This window comes from Cuculus canorus, chromosome 3 (assembly GCF_017976375.1).
Source record: "Cuculus canorus isolate bCucCan1 chromosome 3, bCucCan1.pri, whole genome shotgun sequence".
NCBI classification, from domain to species: Eukaryota; Metazoa; Chordata; class Aves; order Cuculiformes; family Cuculidae; genus Cuculus; species Cuculus canorus.
The window spans coordinates 87,098,777-87,119,780 of NC_071403.1; the positions used below are offsets into that span (position 1 = coordinate 87,098,777).

Sequence of the window (21,004 nt, forward strand, 5' to 3'; positions counted from 1 at the left end):
TAAAAACTCAAAAGGGAAAATTAACGGGATGTGGTTTATGTTGCCAAGGACTGTTCATTAATTACCAATTTAATCACTGCTGGAGGCATGACATTACAAAAATCTGGCTGAAAGTTCTAATAGATTATGAAGACCACCTAAGAAGAGTGACCAAGAAATGTACAAAACAATTAATACTGTTTCACTGCTATCAAAGACACTCAGATTATTTTACATCAAGTGAAGCAAAAGAATTAGTAGCTTCACAGTGCCACCACTAGGAACTGTAAATACAATGGCACACAATTAGTAATGCACATGTGACTTTTCGTTCAAGGCATATATCCTTGGGAAAGCCAGAACATGATAAGGAGAACAAAAGAAACATTTTTAAATGAAATGAATAAAGATTTTAACTCTACCCTTGTGCATGCTGAGCAATAACAGAACAGGCAATGCAAAATACAGCTTTAAGTAATGGCGATATCATCCTGGGATTCACAACAGCGTGTACTGAACATCCACACAGAAAACGTCCACAGTTATTAGCAGCAATAGAAAAAGAGCATTCCAGATGCTAAGAAACCCGTGTCTCACTACACAAAGGGCGAGCTCTGAAACACTGAGATCTTTTTTATTCTTCCTAGCATTTATAAACGGATAGAAATTGCTTAAGTTTTTTAACTAATGCTGTTCAGATGATCTTAAAATTCAGTTAATAAACTGTCAGCCTATTTTTTTGTGAGTATGTGAGTTAACATTACGGCTGCAGACCATGCAGTACCTTGAATTTACATTCACATAATAAATAACTGCATATTTATGTATTTAGGCCAGACACTTCAGTGTTGTAGATACATATAGCTTACAGAAATAACAGCAATAAAATTCAGCTGAGAATCCAAGCATTTATATCTAAACCCAAACCGGATAACATTTGTCTTGCACTATCAAAGGTTACACTTTATTCATGAAATCCCTCCCGGTAAAAAACTGATAGTGCATACTAATTTTTCCTAGAAATGAGTTTACTCGCACTAATTGATTTATTCTCCCAGCTATGTTAGGGTGCTGTCTACAGCAGTATTTTTGTACAGTGAAATATCACAACTGCATAGCAAGAAAGTGCTTAAAGAGATCAGATATGAAGGCAAAAGAACCTTCTTGGAAACTTACAGATTATTTTTATTTTTTATGTATTGAGTAATGTTAAATAAAACAACTTGTTTGTTCTTGCCAACAAGGAAATGAGATCAGGCTATCTCAACCTTAGCATGTCGTTATAAAGAAATAAATATCAGTTCAGCAGTGGTTTTGAAGTGTTCAGTCAGCAGGTCTAACCTTCATTTAAAGAAAAGTATATTGTTAAAACAGCTATAAAACTTGGAATGCTCGTGAAATGTAAATACTATACAGCATAATCTTATCAGCTTAAACCATATTTAACCATTTCATAGTGGCATACAGACAAGACATATAAATGATCAACAAGGAATGAGTTACCAAAGCTCAGGGATTACCAAAATAATGTTCAATCTTTTTACCAATTAGATGGTAACTGCTTCTTGGTAATCTCAGGAAGATCTAGTGATCATATCTAAATCTGGTCACAATTATCGCATGACAGACTAGTCTTTTTTCAATCGATATTTTCCAATTAATATTAACAGACCAAGGTTGCCATCTGCAAAGTCCTACACCTCAATAAATTCACGTTAGATTTTTCTCTGTTTTTAAAAAAAAACAAAATGGGAATAACTTGGCAGTGTTTCCTTCAATGAATTAACACTGCCACCTCAATCACAGACATTTGCGCTCCAACTGAGGAGACTACAAAAAAAAATCCACCAAAAAAAAGATCCACTGATGAGCTATGTGCCTTTCCTAATGCAACAGAATGAGGGATTCCGGTTTCATGTAGAAATAAAAATTATGGAATAAAGCCATCTGGTACTCATTGTCAAGAACCTGTTAAAATTTTTGGAGGGAAGAATACCCGCAATGCTAACTTGAATTTAAAGTACTGTTCAATCAAATCAAATTTTCATTGTCTACTGTGAGTTTGGATTCTGTTTCACTTCTGGGCATGTTGACTAGAGTTCGCTTTTTGGTCACATATCAGAGCAGGACAGTTAGGAGCTTATTAGCTCAGAGGGGCAGAAGGATGTGATCAATAAATGTGAACATTTATTAAAACTTGTTCTGAGCATTTAAAATAATGCTTTCTTTTTTAATTTATTGCAGCTAGCATATCCCGTATCTGTGCAAATGTATGTAACCAAAATTAAAGTGAGAATAAACAAACTTATCTCCTTTAAGATTTTGACACTTTCTGAAGCTTTTCTAAAAACACATCCATTTCTACTAGTGCACTGCTGATGCACCAAAAAAAAAAAAAAAAAAAAATCACCATTTTGCACTCAAATATTTATGAAAATGAAAAGTAATGGGCAAAACAGATTGACACCTGGAGTAGAAAGAGCTTATTAAGTATGAATTAGACACAGCTGCAACAAGTCCTTTGAGAAAGGGAGTAATAAAAAGCAATATCCTGAGCAGAAAGAAACACTCTCATGGCATACCCCATTCCTGCCGCCCTCTGTACACAGACGAGTTTTGCATGTTTGGAGGTAACGGCTTTTTGCTGAGGTACTTTGTATCTGCACACTGTACTACAAAAGCTGAATATAGTCCCCACTGCTCTTTCAAACCTATTTTTTTTTTCTATATAGGCAGCTATAGCTGTCATTCAACTTGAATAAATATTAAATAATGGTAGCAGAGGTAAGGAACCACAATTCTTTCTCTTGACAGAAAACAGGATAGCAACAGTTGCACTTAAGCACAGCAGCAGTGTCAGGATTGCTCTCTGAAAACATCCCTTCAGTTTATATTAGTGTTGGTTTTAAATACTTATTGTATAAATGCAATCCTTCACAATTATTAGTGTAGTCATCCTCAGAACACTGCTGTGAAGAAAGAATTCCTGTTTTCCCATTTCACAAGTGGCAAAAGACAGAGCAATTCCCTCTGGGTATCATGCTACTGAACTCCTGTACCCCAGAACCTATGGTAGATCCTAAATACATAAAATTTTTGGCTGAATCCATATTGAGGGCCCAATTCTGCACCTAAATTCACCAATGAGGTATCCTTAGCTCAAGCAAAACCCAGTACCTTCAGGAACAATTCATGGCCTGTATTTCAAAGAAAAACACACTCTTTGCCAGATGAGCACTAATTTTCATTAATTCCATGGTATATGGTTCTCTGCTAAAGCTATCTACACTGCAAAAACAAGTTTAAAGAATTTCATACACGATTTAGGAGATGCCAGAAATAAAACTAGGGAGAACAATCTTAATTTTCACCCCATCTGTAGAACAGAGCTTTGTTGTGGCACCACCGTTTACTTTTACTGCCCAGATCTGAGCTCCCCAGTGATGTTCCACACTCTGGTTTATTTTCACTGTTCACTATGAAGGCCCATCAATATGTAGCACCATTCTTTACTCCACAATATTCAAATCTCGCTCTATAGACAGAACTATTAATTTCTTCAAGTGCTTTTCTACAGTGCTCATCACTACAGCATTTAAGTGCCTCAAAAGCATTAATCACATTCCCTTCTTGCAACACTCCATGGCAGTGTTATTACCTTGTTCTTCAGATGAGAACTGAAACGGAGAGATCCAGCTAAAAGGATCTAACACTGGGTGCTCACTCTGGCATGTCTATTCCCTGCTTTTTTTCCCCCATATATTAAGCATTATGCAGCCCTTTATGTGTCTCAAGCACAGCTCCAATTGATTTCCTTGACAGACCTGGATGTTCGATATATCTGCAAATCAAATCTTTGCCTCAAATGGCAATCTGGAAAGGAAGGGCACACATTTAGTGACCACTTGGAGGAAGTTTGGTTCGAAAGACTTAGCAGTACTGATCAGGAACTCTGAGACAAAGGCAGTATTACATTTAATTCTTTCAAGCACCTTAACCATGACCTCATCCTTTTGCTCTTCGCAATCCCTGCTTCGTTCCAATTTCTGCAGCCAAAAGGACAGAGGTTCTCTGGACAAACAGCCTTCTACATCACCTCAATCTTCTAAGTTAAATGAAACACAACTGCTTTGGGGAAAATAGTATGCGATCACATAATTAAAGACTGCATCATAATGCATATACACAAAGAAGGTTAATTAAAGTTGCCAGTGCATTTCTTAACTCCCAATTCCATCCTCTGTAATCACACTGACTCCATAACCACAGCCAGTTGAGTTTACAGAGTAAACTACAGCTGCAGTAAATTCTCATTCTTTATGCGGACCAGTCATTAAAGGAGAATAAAATCAACAACCTGCCACCAGCCTTTGCAGGTATTTGCTGACAGTGCAGTTATGCTGAGACTCAAGCATTACGGATTCCACTCCATGTTCCACAAGTGAGGTTTGCTGCTGGAAAGACCTTTTAGCCCTGTGAGTCCTGAATGTTACTCACCTGTTGTGGTCCTTTCCAGACTGACACTTTGCCAGTTCAGTTGCACAGACCAGATCCAGTTTCCTCACCTTTCCAACACCTCATTCCACCCAAGCTGCCGCTGCTAACAACTATCACTACAGACTGATATTTTACAGCATCTGGTGGGAGCAGATATGTCCCTTCTAGCCCTGTGATAATCATCATGAGAAAAGGTGAATTAAATAAAAATGAGTAAGCTAATAAAAAGGCTCTGCTGGTTAAAAGCTAAGTGATTACAGCTGCTATACCAGATGGAAAATGACAGAAGCATCTCTTAAAGAATCATTACATGCGCACCTACATCAAGAAAGCAAGTAGAAAGGCTGAGCTGTTTATAAATCTACCATAGAGGAAAGGATCCAGAGGATCAGTAACTCTGTTCACAAAGCTCTTAAGCTAATTCTTCCAGTCTCCAAAAGGCTGCATCAATTTTAAGGACATATCTATGACCCTCCCAAACCATGAGCATGTTTTCAAGGAGTTTGTGATCAATGCTGTCTCTTCTTAGACTTCAAATACCTGTCTATAGGTTTAAATACCTCCATACAGGCTGGCATGCATACCAGCTTGCAGACTGAAGGCTTCTGAAAAGCACTGCATGAGCAGACCTAACAGTGAAAAAACTCTCATGCTGCAAGTAAGGAAGAAATGAGAGAAAAGAAAATGGTCTGATGTGATACAAATAGAAGCAAGCAGAGAATGATGGGGCTAAACCAGGTGGAACGGGAGGTGATGGGGCAGAAGGCATAGAGGGAAGATGCCTAAGGGAAGAAAGAGTAAAGGGAATGAGTGTTAAGAAAGACAGGAGAAGGGGAGCTGAAATGGCCAGGGCAGAAAGCCGATGAGAGACAGGAAAAAACAACACAACACAAGCTAAAGAAAGGCAAGAGGATACAGCTTGGGATGCAGTGAGAAATATGTGATTCAGAGGGAAATCGGACTGAGTTAACAGGTATACAAGCAAATTCAGTGTCTTAATCTTCTGCTCTCACAACTTCAATTACTAGGTTAAAAAGAACAAAAAAAGCAAAGCAAGTGAAAATACTGACATGGGCCTCAGAGCACAAACATGAGAATATGGAAGCAAATTGCAGCAAGAAAGACAACTCACAAGAAAGCTGTAAACAGCCAAGATAATGAACATGTCATAGGAAAACAGCCTGTACTTCATGAGAGGCCAGTTAGTGGTTAATAAAGAGACAACAGAGACTTGAAAAAGAAAAGCAAAAAAAAAAAAAAGCAAACTCGAAGTAGACGATTACTGAAAAAATAGCACAATATTGGTTCTGCCAGAGGAGGAGTAAGGCTTACGGTGAAGAAGGTCTAAAGTATTTGTGCCATGCTGAAAGAACAAACAGGAACACTTTGACCAAAACAAATCAGGTGAGCAGATACCAAGTACCCTGTATTTATGAACATAGAACAGAGTTGGAAATTTCCTGCCTTTTGTTACCTCAAGCAGCAATACACCCCCCACACTGTATATTGTTCTCACTCGTTTACTAAGAAAACAGCAATTCATAGTTCTCATATGACAAATGTAAACTGGTAACAGCAAGGCCTATGAAACAAGATTTTCAGAAGTAACTAACAACTCTGCAGGATTAGCTTAGCTGGGGTGATCGATTTTCAGAGCACAGTCTGAAAGGCTGAGTTGCTTAAAGCTCTTTTCTTAAAGGTATCAAAAATAGTACAATTGCAAACTTCAGGAGTTACTTTTGAAAGTATTGGCCCTGGACTGTTTCTTCAGAATTTTCTTATTTTAAATTAGATCTTCCTATTATAAACCATTTTCTTTTGAATCCCTCTCAATCCATCCTCAAATCAACGCAGCCTAGTCCAGTTCATACTACTAAATGCTGATTCGCATTATCATAACTCTCATTTGGATAATACACCACTACACATCACCGCACAGACATATACAACATTGCTTTGAGTCAAAGTTCTTATTATTAACCTTAATGACCAGAAAACAGACTAGAAATAAGTTTGCACTATTTTCTAACAACCCAGTAAGCAATGACCTGTAGTAAACTAGCACAACTACATCAAATAGAAATCTCTATGAAGATCGAACACATTAAAGAAAAACAGAAACCTATGTATTTTATCTTATATTTAGATATATTGATGCATACATATATCTTTACTCAGAACACAAACATTTATAATATATGTATACCATATGTATATGTTACATACAGCTTTATGTATTACATACTATTATATATATCAACTCCACCTAGTATATGACATAAGAATATTTTACTAGCCATGATTAAAGGCAGCCTCCTTTCACAACACATGTTTCCCACAGAAACCCATTAGGAGAATGTTGAGCTTGGTAAGTCAAGCACTCAAAAGTTAGAAAACGTTGAAATTACACTACCTGCACAACCTTGCACTGGTCCTTATATCATATAGTCGTTAACTGCATAACTCATACTTTTTCTTCCCTACAGGATATTTGTCTTTTTCAGTGTCCATGGCAACATTCAGTGAATGAACAACTGTTCAATATCTCACTTTACCCTCCTCATTCACTGTCTACCCTACACTGTTTAAACTTTTCTCTAAGACTAAATTATTATTTCTCCAGGATTATTTGTGTCACTCTTCACTATCATATCTAAGAGTTTCTAAATCACATCTCCACAGTGCCCTTCTGCACCGAGGAGCTTTTGTTATCCTCATGTTACCAGCACTCAAGTCAAGAGTGCTCATCACCTGTATGCTCAGAATGTGCAGGTTCTCTTGACTTGGCTACAGCTGTGTGCATTCCAAACTTCCACAAGTTGGTGCCCAAGAATCTTGGGTTGGAAATCGGATATCAAGGAATCCATCACCTTGAATATGTTGGGTTGATGGTATCTTCCCAACATTGTAAAGAGCTTCTGACAGAGGCAGCAAGAAACTTTGGGTCTGCAGAGCAGCCCTAGAAGACCCTTTTCTGCAGGCTTCTAATTAATTTCTTAGCATCTGCACTAAATGGAGCAAGGTCTCAAGGGTAATCCGGCTGCCTGAACTATGCAATCCTGACTCTCACCCTGAAAACTCTGTCCCCATCTCCAATCCTTCAGTTGGTTTTCATGGCCTAGACACAGTCCCCATTTTTGTCTAACTTCATATGGCTATCTACCTCCTTGCCAACTGCTCAGGGCATCTCTCCTCTGCATGCCAATGCAGTAGCTCCTTTTCCTCCTTGGATTTCATTAGCAGGAGTTCTGAGTCTAAAAGAGAAAGTTTTGCTTCCCTATACTGTGATCTGCATCACAATGGGCCTTGATCCTTAGGGGAGCAATGGTGAAGGTAAAAGATGGTCTTGCTTGCTGTGCCCATGCGATTTTTACTGACACCAACTCTTCTAAACTTAAAGGCGTTCTGATGAGATTGTGCGGTTAACACAACTTCGGTTTGCACAGACTTTTCAAGGGAATGGGACTCTCGTCCCATAAGACGTTTTTTAACACAAATAAAACAATGCTTTATCCAACCTAACATAAAGAAGCTTTTAAACATTTTTTTTAAAGTAATAATAAACAAAAAATATTACCTTGAGGCACAGATCTGTCAGGGAAAATTTCACCTCAAACAATGAAATACTAGCAAAGTTGTAAAACTTCTGAAAATAGAAGCTTGTAATAGAAAAATGCTACGCAACTTTAACTACAGTTGTTCCTGTCTGAGTAGTTGCCTGTAGTACCCTTCCCCTAACGCTGTTTGCTTTATGAAAAATTAATTAAAAAAAAACCAAAGTGAAATTTCTACTGAAGTGTACTTCCCAGGAAAGACTTAAATACAAAGTAATAGAAAAATTGCTTATATAACATTATGTTATCATTCTACAAATGAGACTTGCCTGCATATATGGATGCATTTGAAGAAAAAAGAAGTTTCAGTTTTGGCAGAGGAATTGTTATGGGAAAAAAAAAAAAAAGTACAGCATGGATCCAAGACAGTTAAGAGAATGAAAAAAGGCACATAAATAACTGTCTTCATTTTCTGAGTGTATGATCTCATTTACGTAAAACCAGAATCTGCCCCTCAGGATCAGCTTCTGAAAAATGTGAATCAGTACAGAATCAAGCTTTTCTCTGTATCACTAGTTTTCAGTTACATTTACATTCTCAGCTGCCAGTGCAGTCTCCAATACCCAATAGTTAGAATCACAAAATCCACACTGTGAAGGTTTGCATAAATATTAATTAGCTTTCATCTCCAGAGAGTATGCATCCTTCCAGGTCACCACAGAATCCACTGGAGGTGCAGCCATAACTGCTTCAACACTGGAGCTTGTTCCCCAGCTCCACTTTCCCATCTCACCAGCATAATCAACTTTGGTGATAAAAAGGAATCATTCCATCAAATCTTTTACAAGACTGTAACAGGCAGCTTCATTCATTGTAACAGCACTTATGAAGCAGCAAGCAGCTGACATCACAGGCTTAGGGAATGCATTTACATAAACTGAAAAAAAAGAAGCAATAAAAAAATTGCATAAATTACTTCGCTATCATTTAATAAGTAACTTTTACTTCTTGCCCCATTAGAAACTGCAGCGTCAATCAAAGAAGGTGCTCCCAGACCTCTGCTTTCAGCGAAGTCTAAGGCATCTTTCTGTTGGTCACATCAGTGGGAGAAACAGGTTTCAAAAGTGAACTAAGGGTATATGACACACCAGAGCACTGGAAGATTCCTCGTGGAAAAGAAATATTCTGCAAGGACATGTCCCCCACAAAAGCATATGCACGTGCAATAAATTTTAACTATGCAAACTGCCATACTGGCCAATATTTCTTACATCATTCAGCTGCTTATTACGGGCTGGGATGATTGTATTGGTTAGTTGCTTATTCCCTGCCTTTAAAGCTGCATCTCTTCTTGCTTGCTCCAGCAGAACTCTTGCTCGTTCTTTAAGTTCTTCCTGTCTTGACAACATTCGTTGCTTAAAAATAAAGAAATATAATTAACTGCAAGGCAGTCTCAGGGCACTTAACATTTATATAGTAGTTAATAGCCAGAAGCCTTTATGTATAATAAAGGTCAGGAATCACATGGATTACAGCTTTATGAGGTGACAGAGCATTCTATAGAAATTAAAAGTAAAGATGATCAAAACGTAAAATTAAAAAAAAAGTTGTAGGCCTTTATAATGTAAATAGGAGTTCTCTCTCATCCCCTTAGAATTTAATTTCTATCAACATTTAATGCCTTTAAACTGCAACTGTGGAAAAAAATAATTGGCTTCTTGGAAAATGTGCTGTATGTTTACTTATTTACTTTAATATGTATGCAAATGTAACGTTTCATTGGCTACTTATGTGGATATTGCTCATTTATAACTTAAATTGAACACAAAGGGGCTGGGTACATGGCAAAAACGAGCAAAAATATCTGCTTCTGCTTCATTTATAAATACCCACAAGGAAGTCCCTTCTTCATACACATGACCAACTACATCGCAGAGTAGAAATGACAGAAGGGGGCTTCTGCACCAGCAACATGAGTCCCCATGCCTATATACTCCCAACCCGCAGACTTCTTAGTCAAGATCAACCGTGAAGACCTGAGAAAATGTGTCTCTGGGTGTCTACACGAGCTGGGACAGATCTTGCAGATTGTATTCCTGCAACATCCACAGGGAAATTGGGATGGCTGACTAAGCAACAATTGAGTGTTCAATGCTTAGACTGAGGCTCGCATCTGAGATGTTATTACCATTTGCAAATGCAAAGACAATTCACAACAGAGTACGATTTTTAAAGCAATCTCTCCCTTTTTCTTGGCTTATCACACCCTTGCATGTGAAAATATTGGTAGAGAAGACATTCTGTCTCCCTCTGCTTTAATATTCTGCATGGGCCAAATTGTTTCTTGTGCAGTACACAAAGATGATGACAAAGAGAAACTTCATGAGACTTAGTCACTGACTAAAGGAAAGAAACGAGCTGGCTATGGAAAGAATATTCGGCCACTGTCCCCACCGGAACAGGTTGCCCAGAGAAGTTGTGGTTGCCCCATCCCTAGAGGTATTCAAGGCCAGGTTGGATGGGGCCTTAAGCAGCTTGATGTAGCGGGAGGTGTCCTTGCCCACTGCAGAGGGGTTGGAATTAGACAATCTTTAAGGTTCCTACCAACTCAAACCATTCCATGATTATATGATTCTATGACCTGCTTCTTTTGCAATAAAATAAAATGAGTCCTTATGGTGATTACTCAGCAAAAAACTAAAAACATTTGAAGCGATCCATGCTACCAAAAGACTAGCTGTATTCTTGTCTTATCAGAGCTAATGGCACAAAGCCAAACAAAGCCAAACAAGATGATCTTCGGGGGGTGGGGGGGGGCAAAATTATAAGCATGATTTGGCATTTTTGTAAACAGGACTGATAGTATTTTTTACATATTTTTGTGATGATACTATTTACCGATAATACTCAGCATTTATATAACCAACTTTCAGCCCCACAACAAACATGCAAGGTAAGTGGGCACAAAGATATCTTGGAGCTGGTAGAGAATACAATGTTATTCCTTTAATTGGAGAAAGATTGGAAAGATTATCAGTAAGACAATTCCAATAAATGAATTTTTCATGTAATGGCTTTTCTCCCAGCATCACCTACTTTCAGCTGAAGTATTTATTGTCCCATAATAACAATATACCACACACCTTGCCATTTATATCGAAGATATAACACAAATTACAAACATAGGGAAAAAACTTGAAAGGCATCTCCATCCTGACTCACAAGGATACAGGAAGTTTAAACTTCTTACCTGGGCTGTTTTTGCAGTTTGATCTGCATGATTTAAAGCTATTCTGGCATCATTATCACAATCAGATTCTGTTTGCCTTGGAGAAGCATGCAGTTTCTTTGCTAGATCTGCATCCTTGTTATAGGAGTATCCAAGCTTAGAAGTAGGTGATAAACTTGGCCTTGTGACAGGTGAACCAGGATCTGCTCTTGTGCTTTCTGTGGATCCTATAAGTCCCAGCTTTTCTTGCTCTGAGAAACCAATGGTACTGTCTGAGCTCTGGTGCCTCTTCTTGTCATTATCTTCAGAAGCAACTGTAGGAAACACATCCTCTTTTTGATCACTAACATGTGCCAAGTCACTCAAGTCTAAAGCATCAGCTATCAGCAATTTCTTCCTTCCCAACGCAGTCTGTGTTTGCGTTATATCTGTACTGCTACACTTCCCAACGTCTTCAGATGCAGAAGTCCTTCCAGAGCTCTGCTGGGATTTTTGTGGATCCGTGTCACTCCGAGTCCTGCGAGAAGAAGGGGAAGCTGTGCTTGGGCTTAAATGGTCATCGGGAGTCTGATGCTCGCTCTCAGATTCACCAACACCACTGTCATTTACAAATACCGAGTCATCCTGAGAAGCAAAGTCTGCCAAACCACTGTCTGGCGGTGGCAGCTTGGGCTCCCGGTTCAGGTCGTTCAGCTCTGCATAGAATTTTTCCTGGTCGACAGAACTGTTTGTGTCTGTTTCGTAGTTACCCACTTTATATGTGCTTTTACTACTGTTCTCCTCTATTTGAACCACGTTTAATTCCTGGCCACAGAAATGCGCCCGTATTTGATAGAGATAGGTCATAACAGTCAGTTTGTCAGGTATTGCTAATAAAACCATGTCAGACGGCTCCAGCAATCGTGATATTCCTAAACTGGCAAACCCATCGTATGCCTTCAGAAACAGACAAAATAAAGATTACAATGCAGCAGTTTCTTGCATATCATAACATTTCAAGAATGCAAGTGGAACTTTCAGCCAAAATAAGCAAGCCTAGAACATAAACAGTACTACAGGAACAGTATGGGTTCAACTTAGCATCCTTCTGGCTTCATTACAGTAGCCACTATTTCTTCTTCCACAATCCAACATCCAACTCATAAATTTTTTCCCTGATGGCACCAAGATATCTCAGAGTATGTTCACACCTATGCCAATTGTGAGAACATGACTAGTAAAGACACTCAAATAGCATTGCTTAAAATATTTCTAATATACTTCAATACTGAAAAATACTAAAATCTTTGGTAACTAAAAATTATGCTACTTCCATGAGTAAAAAGTTGTTAACGAAACTGCAACTTAAAAGCCCTTCTGTTTGCACTATGAAAACCTACCAGCATCTTAAATGGTTCTTGCTCAAGTAGCAGGAAACAAGCAAATAAAAAAAAAGTGTGAGAGTTGGATCAGAAAAAAAGCAGCTAAGGATGGCTTTTTAGATAAGTAACAAAGATAGAAGACATACGACACTAATCCATCTTGGGCTTTATCACTCATGATCAACCTCCTTTCTACTGGTCATGTAATTGCAGTGATTTGTGTTGATGAAAAACTATGTCCAGAGAGCCAAAAAGAACACCACCACAGATTACTTGATAGAAGACATAAATCACATTAATCCAGCAAACAAATGCATTTTAAAAACACTTGTTGATGTTAAATTTATAAGAAAGAGAGAGTGAATTTAATTCCCGCTTCACTTTCATTTCTAAAAGCTAAACAGTTTGTAAGCCTCCCACTTTGTGAGTCCACATTATGTCCTTTCTGCTAGCCCTTTAAGTAAGTGGGCTTGGTGCATCAGGTTTTTCTAGTTTTGAAGAATTAAAGCCGTTTCTCAATTTACAATTAATTATTACTATCCTGGTTTAACCCTAGAAGACAATATTGTGTTTCAAGGAAGCCTTTAAAAAGGCCTCCTGTTAGCCTAGATGCGCTCAGTTAAAGCACCGTGACTTCTCCCCCAACAATTTTGCAGCTCCTTTTCATGCACTTCTGGAGTAGTCTAAAACGTTTACAGTTGTTCTGACACTATGTTGAACAAAAATGGATGCTAAATTTAAGACAGACTGTCTGTGAAAGAATCTGTCCTGTCACAAGGAAACAATAACACATATTTCTGGCTTCATTTCTACCCCAGTTTTACATTATTTCCTTAATTTATCTAGTTTTAGAAGAACAGAGGAAAGAAAAGAGAAATCAGAAAAAAAAAATGATCTTTTAATCCATCTGGTTTTCACAAAGGTAAGTGTTCAAAGGTGAGTTAGAATGTGGATCTGGCCTGGCTGGCTCCTGGAAGATCCAATTATTTTACCTGCCCTGAGAAAAGGAGGCGCTCTCATGCCCATTAGAATGTGCGGGAGTTTGACTTGAAGGTCAAACAGTTTTCATTTCAGCTGCTTTTCAAACTCTGTTTAAGAGAGCTGGAATTTATCTTCCTGAAATTTTATATGCTTCCCCTCGTTCTCAAGTATAAATTGCCAAAGCATTTTTGGTAACATAATTTTTATCTCTATAACAAATGATTCAGCGAGTTTATCTACACATAGAAATTATCTGAATAATTTATGTTTAAGCCCTCCTGGCTCTCTCTGTGCAAAACGATTTGGCCTAAAATTATTGCTGGTCTTTGTAGGGTATCATTTCTTGGGAAGGTTTATTATGAGAGATTGTTATGCCATTTATAAAAGCAGAGCTGTGCTATATAGGAATAGCAAGTGGAGAACATGAATGTTGTATTTGCTGAGACAAAGCTCCAGATGGAGTAAAATAGCAACAAAATGATGGGTGGGAGGGAATGGAAGGAACTCAGATGGTAGTAGAGGGACAGCTGTCATTTACCTGGTCTTTAGACACAGAGCTGGAGGAGGAGGATCTGACTAGATACGGAGGAGGGGGAGAAAAGAGAGGTGGAACTGAACAGACATGAGGAGCAAAGAGAAATAAGGATTAAAGGAGAGCAGTGCAGCGTTTAGGGTGGGCAGGCCAAGCTGTGGCAGGTACCAGGAATGATGAATGCTCACATGCCTGCAGAAAAAAGCCATGTGTGAAAGCCATGTTGTCCTGTGGACCAAAGGTAACACCAGAATTTATTGTTTGATTAAATGGGACAGTGCTGATTCAGTGGCATAAATAACGCATTACCCCACACTGAAGGTAGTAGGAGTTACCATCTGAAGAATGTAAGGACCTAGGGATGGGCTTAGCTGTCCATGGCAGATGATAGACACGATTTAACCTGAACTCTTTTATACTCTTAATTTCTTATTTATATGCTAATAAAATGAAACCCTAGGAACATCTCTCAGGGTCTGTTCAATGAAGCTGAGGACAGTGTTTCAGAGTTGTTCAGGAAGGCACTTGTTTAGAGAGGGTAAAACTACAGCAGAAGGAACAATGAATTTAGAATGATGGATTTTCTCTATACAGCCGCAATCACTTCTTACTGTCTGCTAGTTCTTCTGGTGATGCTTGGGACTAAACACAACAGTTTCTCACTCATGCCAGATATTTATTTCCCATCCCCTTTCCTTCTTATTTTGGATAATAAACATTCTTGCTTCTCTGTTTTTAAAGTACACAAGGTATCTAGGTTGGCATGCAAATGTTTTACAGTCATTAGTTCTAAAAATAGCAGTAGTATGCTCTGTATGGGTCCACACAGGGGGGTGTGATAGGTTCTCCTTCACTGCTAAGAAAGCTGGGAGCTTCTTGATATTCCAGTACATTTATAAACACATAGGGTTTATAACTAGTTTGTTATGTGGTATTAACTGACTAAGTTTTCCAAGTCAAATTACGTTTTGTTAAACAGAGACATAACTAAGCCTTGCCATGGCAAATGTTTATATGCATGACCCCACCAAGGTCAACAAGCAACTCCTACACACACAATTAAAGACATGCCTATGACTTTGTGGAATCAAATAGTAGAAGCGAGCATCAACATCTGTTACAAAATTATGGCTGCTCGCTTAAAGGTAAGGATTTTTTTCCATTTTGACTTAATGCTATCCCTGTAATTCTGAGTTCTTCTGTGTAAATGTATATTTTAAAAGGATTCCTTCCTTGTGAAATGGAATATTTTGTTTAGACAATAATTTGGATTCAAATGAATTGAGAGATTTAGTAGAAATGGTCAAAAAAAAGTGGTGAGAAAAGGTTAAAAAAAAGCTCTGCAAAATTGAAAGTGCCAATCGAACATCCAGAAGATATATTGCTATTTCTACACAATAATCCCTCAAATGAAACAAGCTTCTCTAAACAACAAAATAATTAAATCCAGAAGTTCATTATTAGAATCATACTGTTGTGCCCTTCCACTTCTTGTTCTTTCATCCCCTCCAAGCTCCAGCCAAGTGTAGTTTAGTAGCTTACATTTTTAAAGTGCAGGACATGTTCCTAGCAATATGAAAAATTACTGTTCTTGATAAAACACTATGCTGGCACTGTGCTGTAATTGTAACACATTTTTTTATTATTATATATTAATAATTAAATGGGCATACTAAATAAAATCAGTTGGTTAACCTTCTTGGGAAGGCTATATGAATAGTTACATATATATATATATGTGTGTGTGTGTATAAATATATATATATATGAGATTTAAGTAGAATACAACTCTGTGTGTGTACATATATATATATGAGGATTAAGTAGAATCACAACTCTTTCGATCAGCTGGGAAAGTACCCGTGTAACATTTTTAATTTTCTCAAAGACAATCCTGGTTTCTCTTTTCTCCCAGCAGAAATTTGAATTTGCAGTAGGCACTATGCACCAAAAATATCTTTGAAGTTTGACTCATGCGAATGTAATTCAGGGTAGTTGTTTGGGGTTTGGTTTTTCTTGAGAGATATAATTATATTGTGGAAATTACCGTACATACATACACACGTGTATATTCAAGACACTAAGCCTATTTATCTATCTCCTGAAGAAGTTTTTTCTTTTTTCTTTTTTTAATTCAGTGACAAGCTGATTGACAGACATCAATTGGGATCCATCAGCACAAGCACCACAGGCAGTATTCCAACTATTTCCCAACTATGTAACACACTGACATATTGGCCAAGATCAGATGTCACACGTAAATACCCTTTTTTACTCAGCATCAGTGGCAGCACCAATTTGGCAAATGACTAGTGTACATCATAAAGAAACTTCGAAGATGTGCTTTTTTGTAACAGTGCATTTCAATGTGTAATTATACACAGTAATCGCACTGAAATAGTTGTCTTTTAAGATTTCTTTTTTTTTATTAAAATACAAAAAAGGTCACGGTCTTCTAGAAGATATACTCTTACGGGTTAATCTTTAATCTATGCCCACAGTCATCTCTTACCACCTTTCCTGGGAGACGGTGACAAAAAAAAAAGAGCTGCTTCAGACAAAGAAAATTGTCCTATTCATCCATAGATGTTATTTTAATTGGTTAGGAGGAATCATTGTCAAATGTGTTACATATCTGCATGGAATTTCTAGGCAGCCATTGTTGCCAGTGCTGCATTCACTCCAACCAAGGGCAGGCAGGGTTATCAGGCAGAACTGTGTGAGACCAGGAAATAAATCTGCAGGAAGCAACTGAGATACTCAATGTAGCTGTCAGGCAAAGGCTTGCAAAGTGATGAAAGAAAAAAATGGCACAATAACAACAATCATTACTTCTTCAGTCCTGGGAACTACATCCTGTTAGAGAGATGGGCTAAAGAGTTCACCATTTGCCATCACAGTTTCATAAGGAAAAGATGACTGATTGTACTGCTAACGTTTTTAATTACTAATCTATTCTTTCTTTTTTTTATAATCTGGTTTAATTTGCCCAGATGCTCAACAAAACTTGAAATAAAAAACCATATGGTCACAGAAAGCACTGTGAAGTCACAGATAACCCACTTAGGTCATCATAAGATCCTGTATTACTATGAAAAAAGATATCATTGGCCAAATCAACTGTAATACAGCACTTTCAGATATTTCACATAGCTACAACCTAATATTCCTGAGTTATATTTGCTATATAATATTGAATCTAATTAATTTATTCAAAGTATATTTTCACACCCTCATCCCAAATAAATTTAGTGTTTTTAAAGCAGTATGAAAATAAAATCACAGCATCAAGAAGGCAGCAACTTAAAAACAATTTTCAGATGATCTTCAGGAACAATTTTATTATCAGTGACTCATACGAAAATTGTAATTTCTAAACATGTCCCCGGGGTCCAACTGAAGCTCGTAACATGCCTGAAATAGTGAGCAGAAATAAAAAGTCTCCCAGTGATCCCCAAGTGAAGTTCCTGCTTATTCCAGAGAAACTTTTTACATCGTTGCATCACAAACATACAAAGAGTGGTTTAAAACACCTGCTAAGTGCAATGCTACAAACTGTAAAGAAATCAGTGTAAAATTTCATCTTTAAGCATCTAAAAAAAAAATCACCATTAAAGCAACATCAACTGTGACAACGCACAGAGCCCCGTTAAAGCAACAGAAATAAAAATCTTGTGCGTGACAATCCAAAAGCAGTTTTGTTTTTCATTTTTTTTAATTATGTGGCTGATTGGAGATATAAGAGGAATGATCACAGAAGACTGGCCGTCCCTCTTCTCTGCTATCACAGCTAACGGAGGCCATACAAATATTAAACTCTAATGCCAGCCTTGCACTTGTTGTGAATGTTAAAGACCATGACAAACTAGAGTCAATATTGCATCCGATTTGAACTGCAGGAGGTTGAATACCTTCTGTGAGCCACAGTTGTGACCTTACAAAACAACCACACTTTCCCAAAATTAATAAAAACCTGCAGTGAAGCCAAAATTGAAGCAATGTCTTTTTTTTTTTTTTTTTTTTTTCTTTTCCTGGCAGTTCTTACCTTCTTGTTGTTCTCTTTAATATCTTGAGGATTCAGGGACTTGTAGTCACTGAGGGGGAAAATGGCACAGTGGGTATGTACAGTATTTGATAAAAGCAGCAGTTTTAAAACAAACTGAATCTAAAAATTTGACATACAATAATATCATACAGTAACTAGCAATTTCACAGCAATTCAATCAACAAAACTAATAGTGTGGAAAATTAAAGGAATAAATAAATAAATAAATAAACAAACAAACACCGATTACATGTTTCATTGCCTGAAGCTTTCCATCTAAAAAAGAAGTTAAGGCAGGGACCAGAGGCCAGCCTTGACAACCAAATTTACCAGGAGGTAATCCGTCCTTGTCAGCATACAAAGAGCTTATTCCTCTCATATCATTTCAACAACGGCACAATTTTCATAACCATCTTGAAGTCAGTTCTTTGTATAAGATTAAGAAGAAGAAAAACAAATCACAGAGAGGGGAGGAACAATTGTTTATGCAACAAGGGAGAGCAAAGAAGCCATAAAGTTTTGAGCATACATAAATCTGTTTTCTTCTTGAAAGAAAAGAGTGAAAACAATTCAACACCTGAAACAAACAGAGATTTGATTTTTAGGTAAACTTAAGTTTCTCATTTCTCTAAGTACGAGCTTATGCAGGCAAAGAATATAACTTACATTAGGTCTGGTCTAAAGTGATGCAATATTGCACAAAAGGATAAACCGTTTCTCCATGATGTAGTAAAATTGGTGATTTTCACCCCTCTGTAGTTTTTTGTCACTTCTTTGCACCACACAAGCAGCGACTGACTAGCATTTGGCTTTCTCCCCAAAACAGGACTTGGTATTGGGCTTGGCTGAAAAAAGAAATGAGAAGAGATAAGAGAATTTAATGGAAGATGAGAATTAACATTAATTGACCTAACTAGATAATCTGTACGCTTTGATGTGAGTTTAGGTCCTTCACAGCTGTCAGTTTACAATGACTATAACTTGCAAAAGACACAAATCGCAAGTTATTATCTCCAGTCATTGCCCTTGGCACTTGTCTCCAAAGGATGCAGATACACAGGATTCCAGATCTACATAGGAGAACACAGGCCAAGAATTGTACTAGCGGAAACACCATGCTTAAATATTTAAGGCACAGTCCTGCGCAGCCCATGATACACACCCTTGAAAAGATTTCCCAAAATGCAGCCACGGAGAAGTACCCCCACAAACCCTTTTACTTTTAATGAAGATAACGCTGTGAGTGGATCAAAAGTCAGGCATTGCAGGGGCAGAGTTTACTAAGAGTTGTGAGCTATCATTGCAGCATGGGGATCAAAGTCACAGTGTCTGCGACATGTGATTAACTCATTCATCCTGTATATGCTCCAGAATAAAGTTTTCAGATGCACTCATTCTGTTTGAGCATGTGATTGCATAAAGATAAGTACGGCATGGTGTTTACTATCAGCCACTTCCAACCACACCAAAATTGCTTCTTTCAGTCTTTAGTTTTTCCCAAGTGGAAAAGGAATTTTGGCCATAAATTATTATCAGATGGTGGTTTCTAACTATTATCATTAGCTAATAATGACCATTTGCAAAAATATTATTTTGACACTTTTAGTAACATTTTTGTTTTCACAAAACAAGAATTAGTATTGAATAAAATATTTCAGGCATTTGTCATTTGTCAGACTGTTCACTGTTTCTCAAAATCAGGAGAGAACTTACTGATTGCAGCTGATGTTTTCAAGAAATATGGATTAATTTCACCAGAAAAATACTGTTACTTTAAAAATTTCTCAGATGTAATTAGACAGAATTTGACGGACATAAATTCAAAGTCTGAATTATAGGGAAACAACTAAACCACTTATTTTTTCAATGCAATATAATTAAGAGCACATATACACAACAAACATGTTGTTTATGGACCTTACAGCTAGAGAGTTCCCAAACAAAGATAGAAATAGAGCAAGTAATTTACTGTATCACAGCCACTAAAGTTTAACATGAAAGTCCTTTTGGCCATTTCACTTAGTTGTGAAAGACCAACGATGCCCCCACTTGACTAAAGTATGTCAGTGCTAAGCAATTAGCTGCCAGCCACCAACCGATTCATGTCTTCACTGCTTCTGGGGAAGAACGCGGACAGAACCAAGACAGGGACTTTTCATTTAGCGTGACAGCTACCCCTTAAAAGTTGTTTTATAAACACACCTACCTCATCATCAGATAGAAGCACTGCCAACTCATTTAAAAACTGCAAAATGTGTACCTTGCTGAGATTTTTTTTTAAATATCAGATCATATGTACAAAATAACTTGCTAAAAAGTATTGTGTTTTTTTTTTAATCCTCTCAACCACTCAAATCAGCATGAACAAATCCATTAATGATGAGACAAATATCTCTAAATACACAGAATTAACATCTTAACAGGGATATACAGAATAGGAAAGAAAAAGCAGCAATAAATTACAAACTTCATTGAATTACAAAATTACAAACATGCATAGAATTTTAATCAGAGAAAGAAATATTGCTGAGAGCTGCCAGACAGTTACTCTGGATTCAGAGTGATATAACTAAGACCAAGTTCTCCTGTTTTTTTACAACTTCAAGAAAAAACCAGCAACAAACCAACAACCCCAAATTCAAGGTACTGCAAAATTCAAGGTACTGCATTACTTAAAATATATTTCCTATCTGAATTATATGTACGGAAATAACACTGCTGGGAGAGAATAATTAAAATAGCTCTATAGCACTATCAAGATGTGGAAAAATGGTATTTTAACAATTTTTAAAGCACAGAGCTACTTCTTCAAACCATAGAGCACTA

General features: G+C 37.4%; 1 protein-coding gene across 11 annotated transcripts in view; it reads right to left on the reverse strand.

Moving 5' to 3' along the window:
• EHBP1 (EH domain binding protein 1) overlaps positions 1–21,004 on the reverse strand; it is a 219,885-nt gene that overhangs the window by 61,245 nt on the left and 137,636 nt on the right. For all 11 annotated transcript variants that reach the window (XM_054062090.1, XM_054062084.1, XM_054062083.1 and 8 more), the window contains 4 exons: positions 18,845–19,023; positions 18,179–18,227; positions 11,281–12,195; positions 9,302–9,445 (listed from right to left, as the gene is read on the reverse strand). In XM_054062090.1, the coding sequence (XP_053918065.1) occupies positions 9,302–9,445; positions 11,281–12,195; positions 18,179–18,227; positions 18,845–19,023 (1,287 nt within the window). The remainder of the gene's footprint in view (positions 1–9,301; positions 9,446–11,280; positions 12,196–18,178; positions 18,228–18,844; positions 19,024–21,004) is intronic.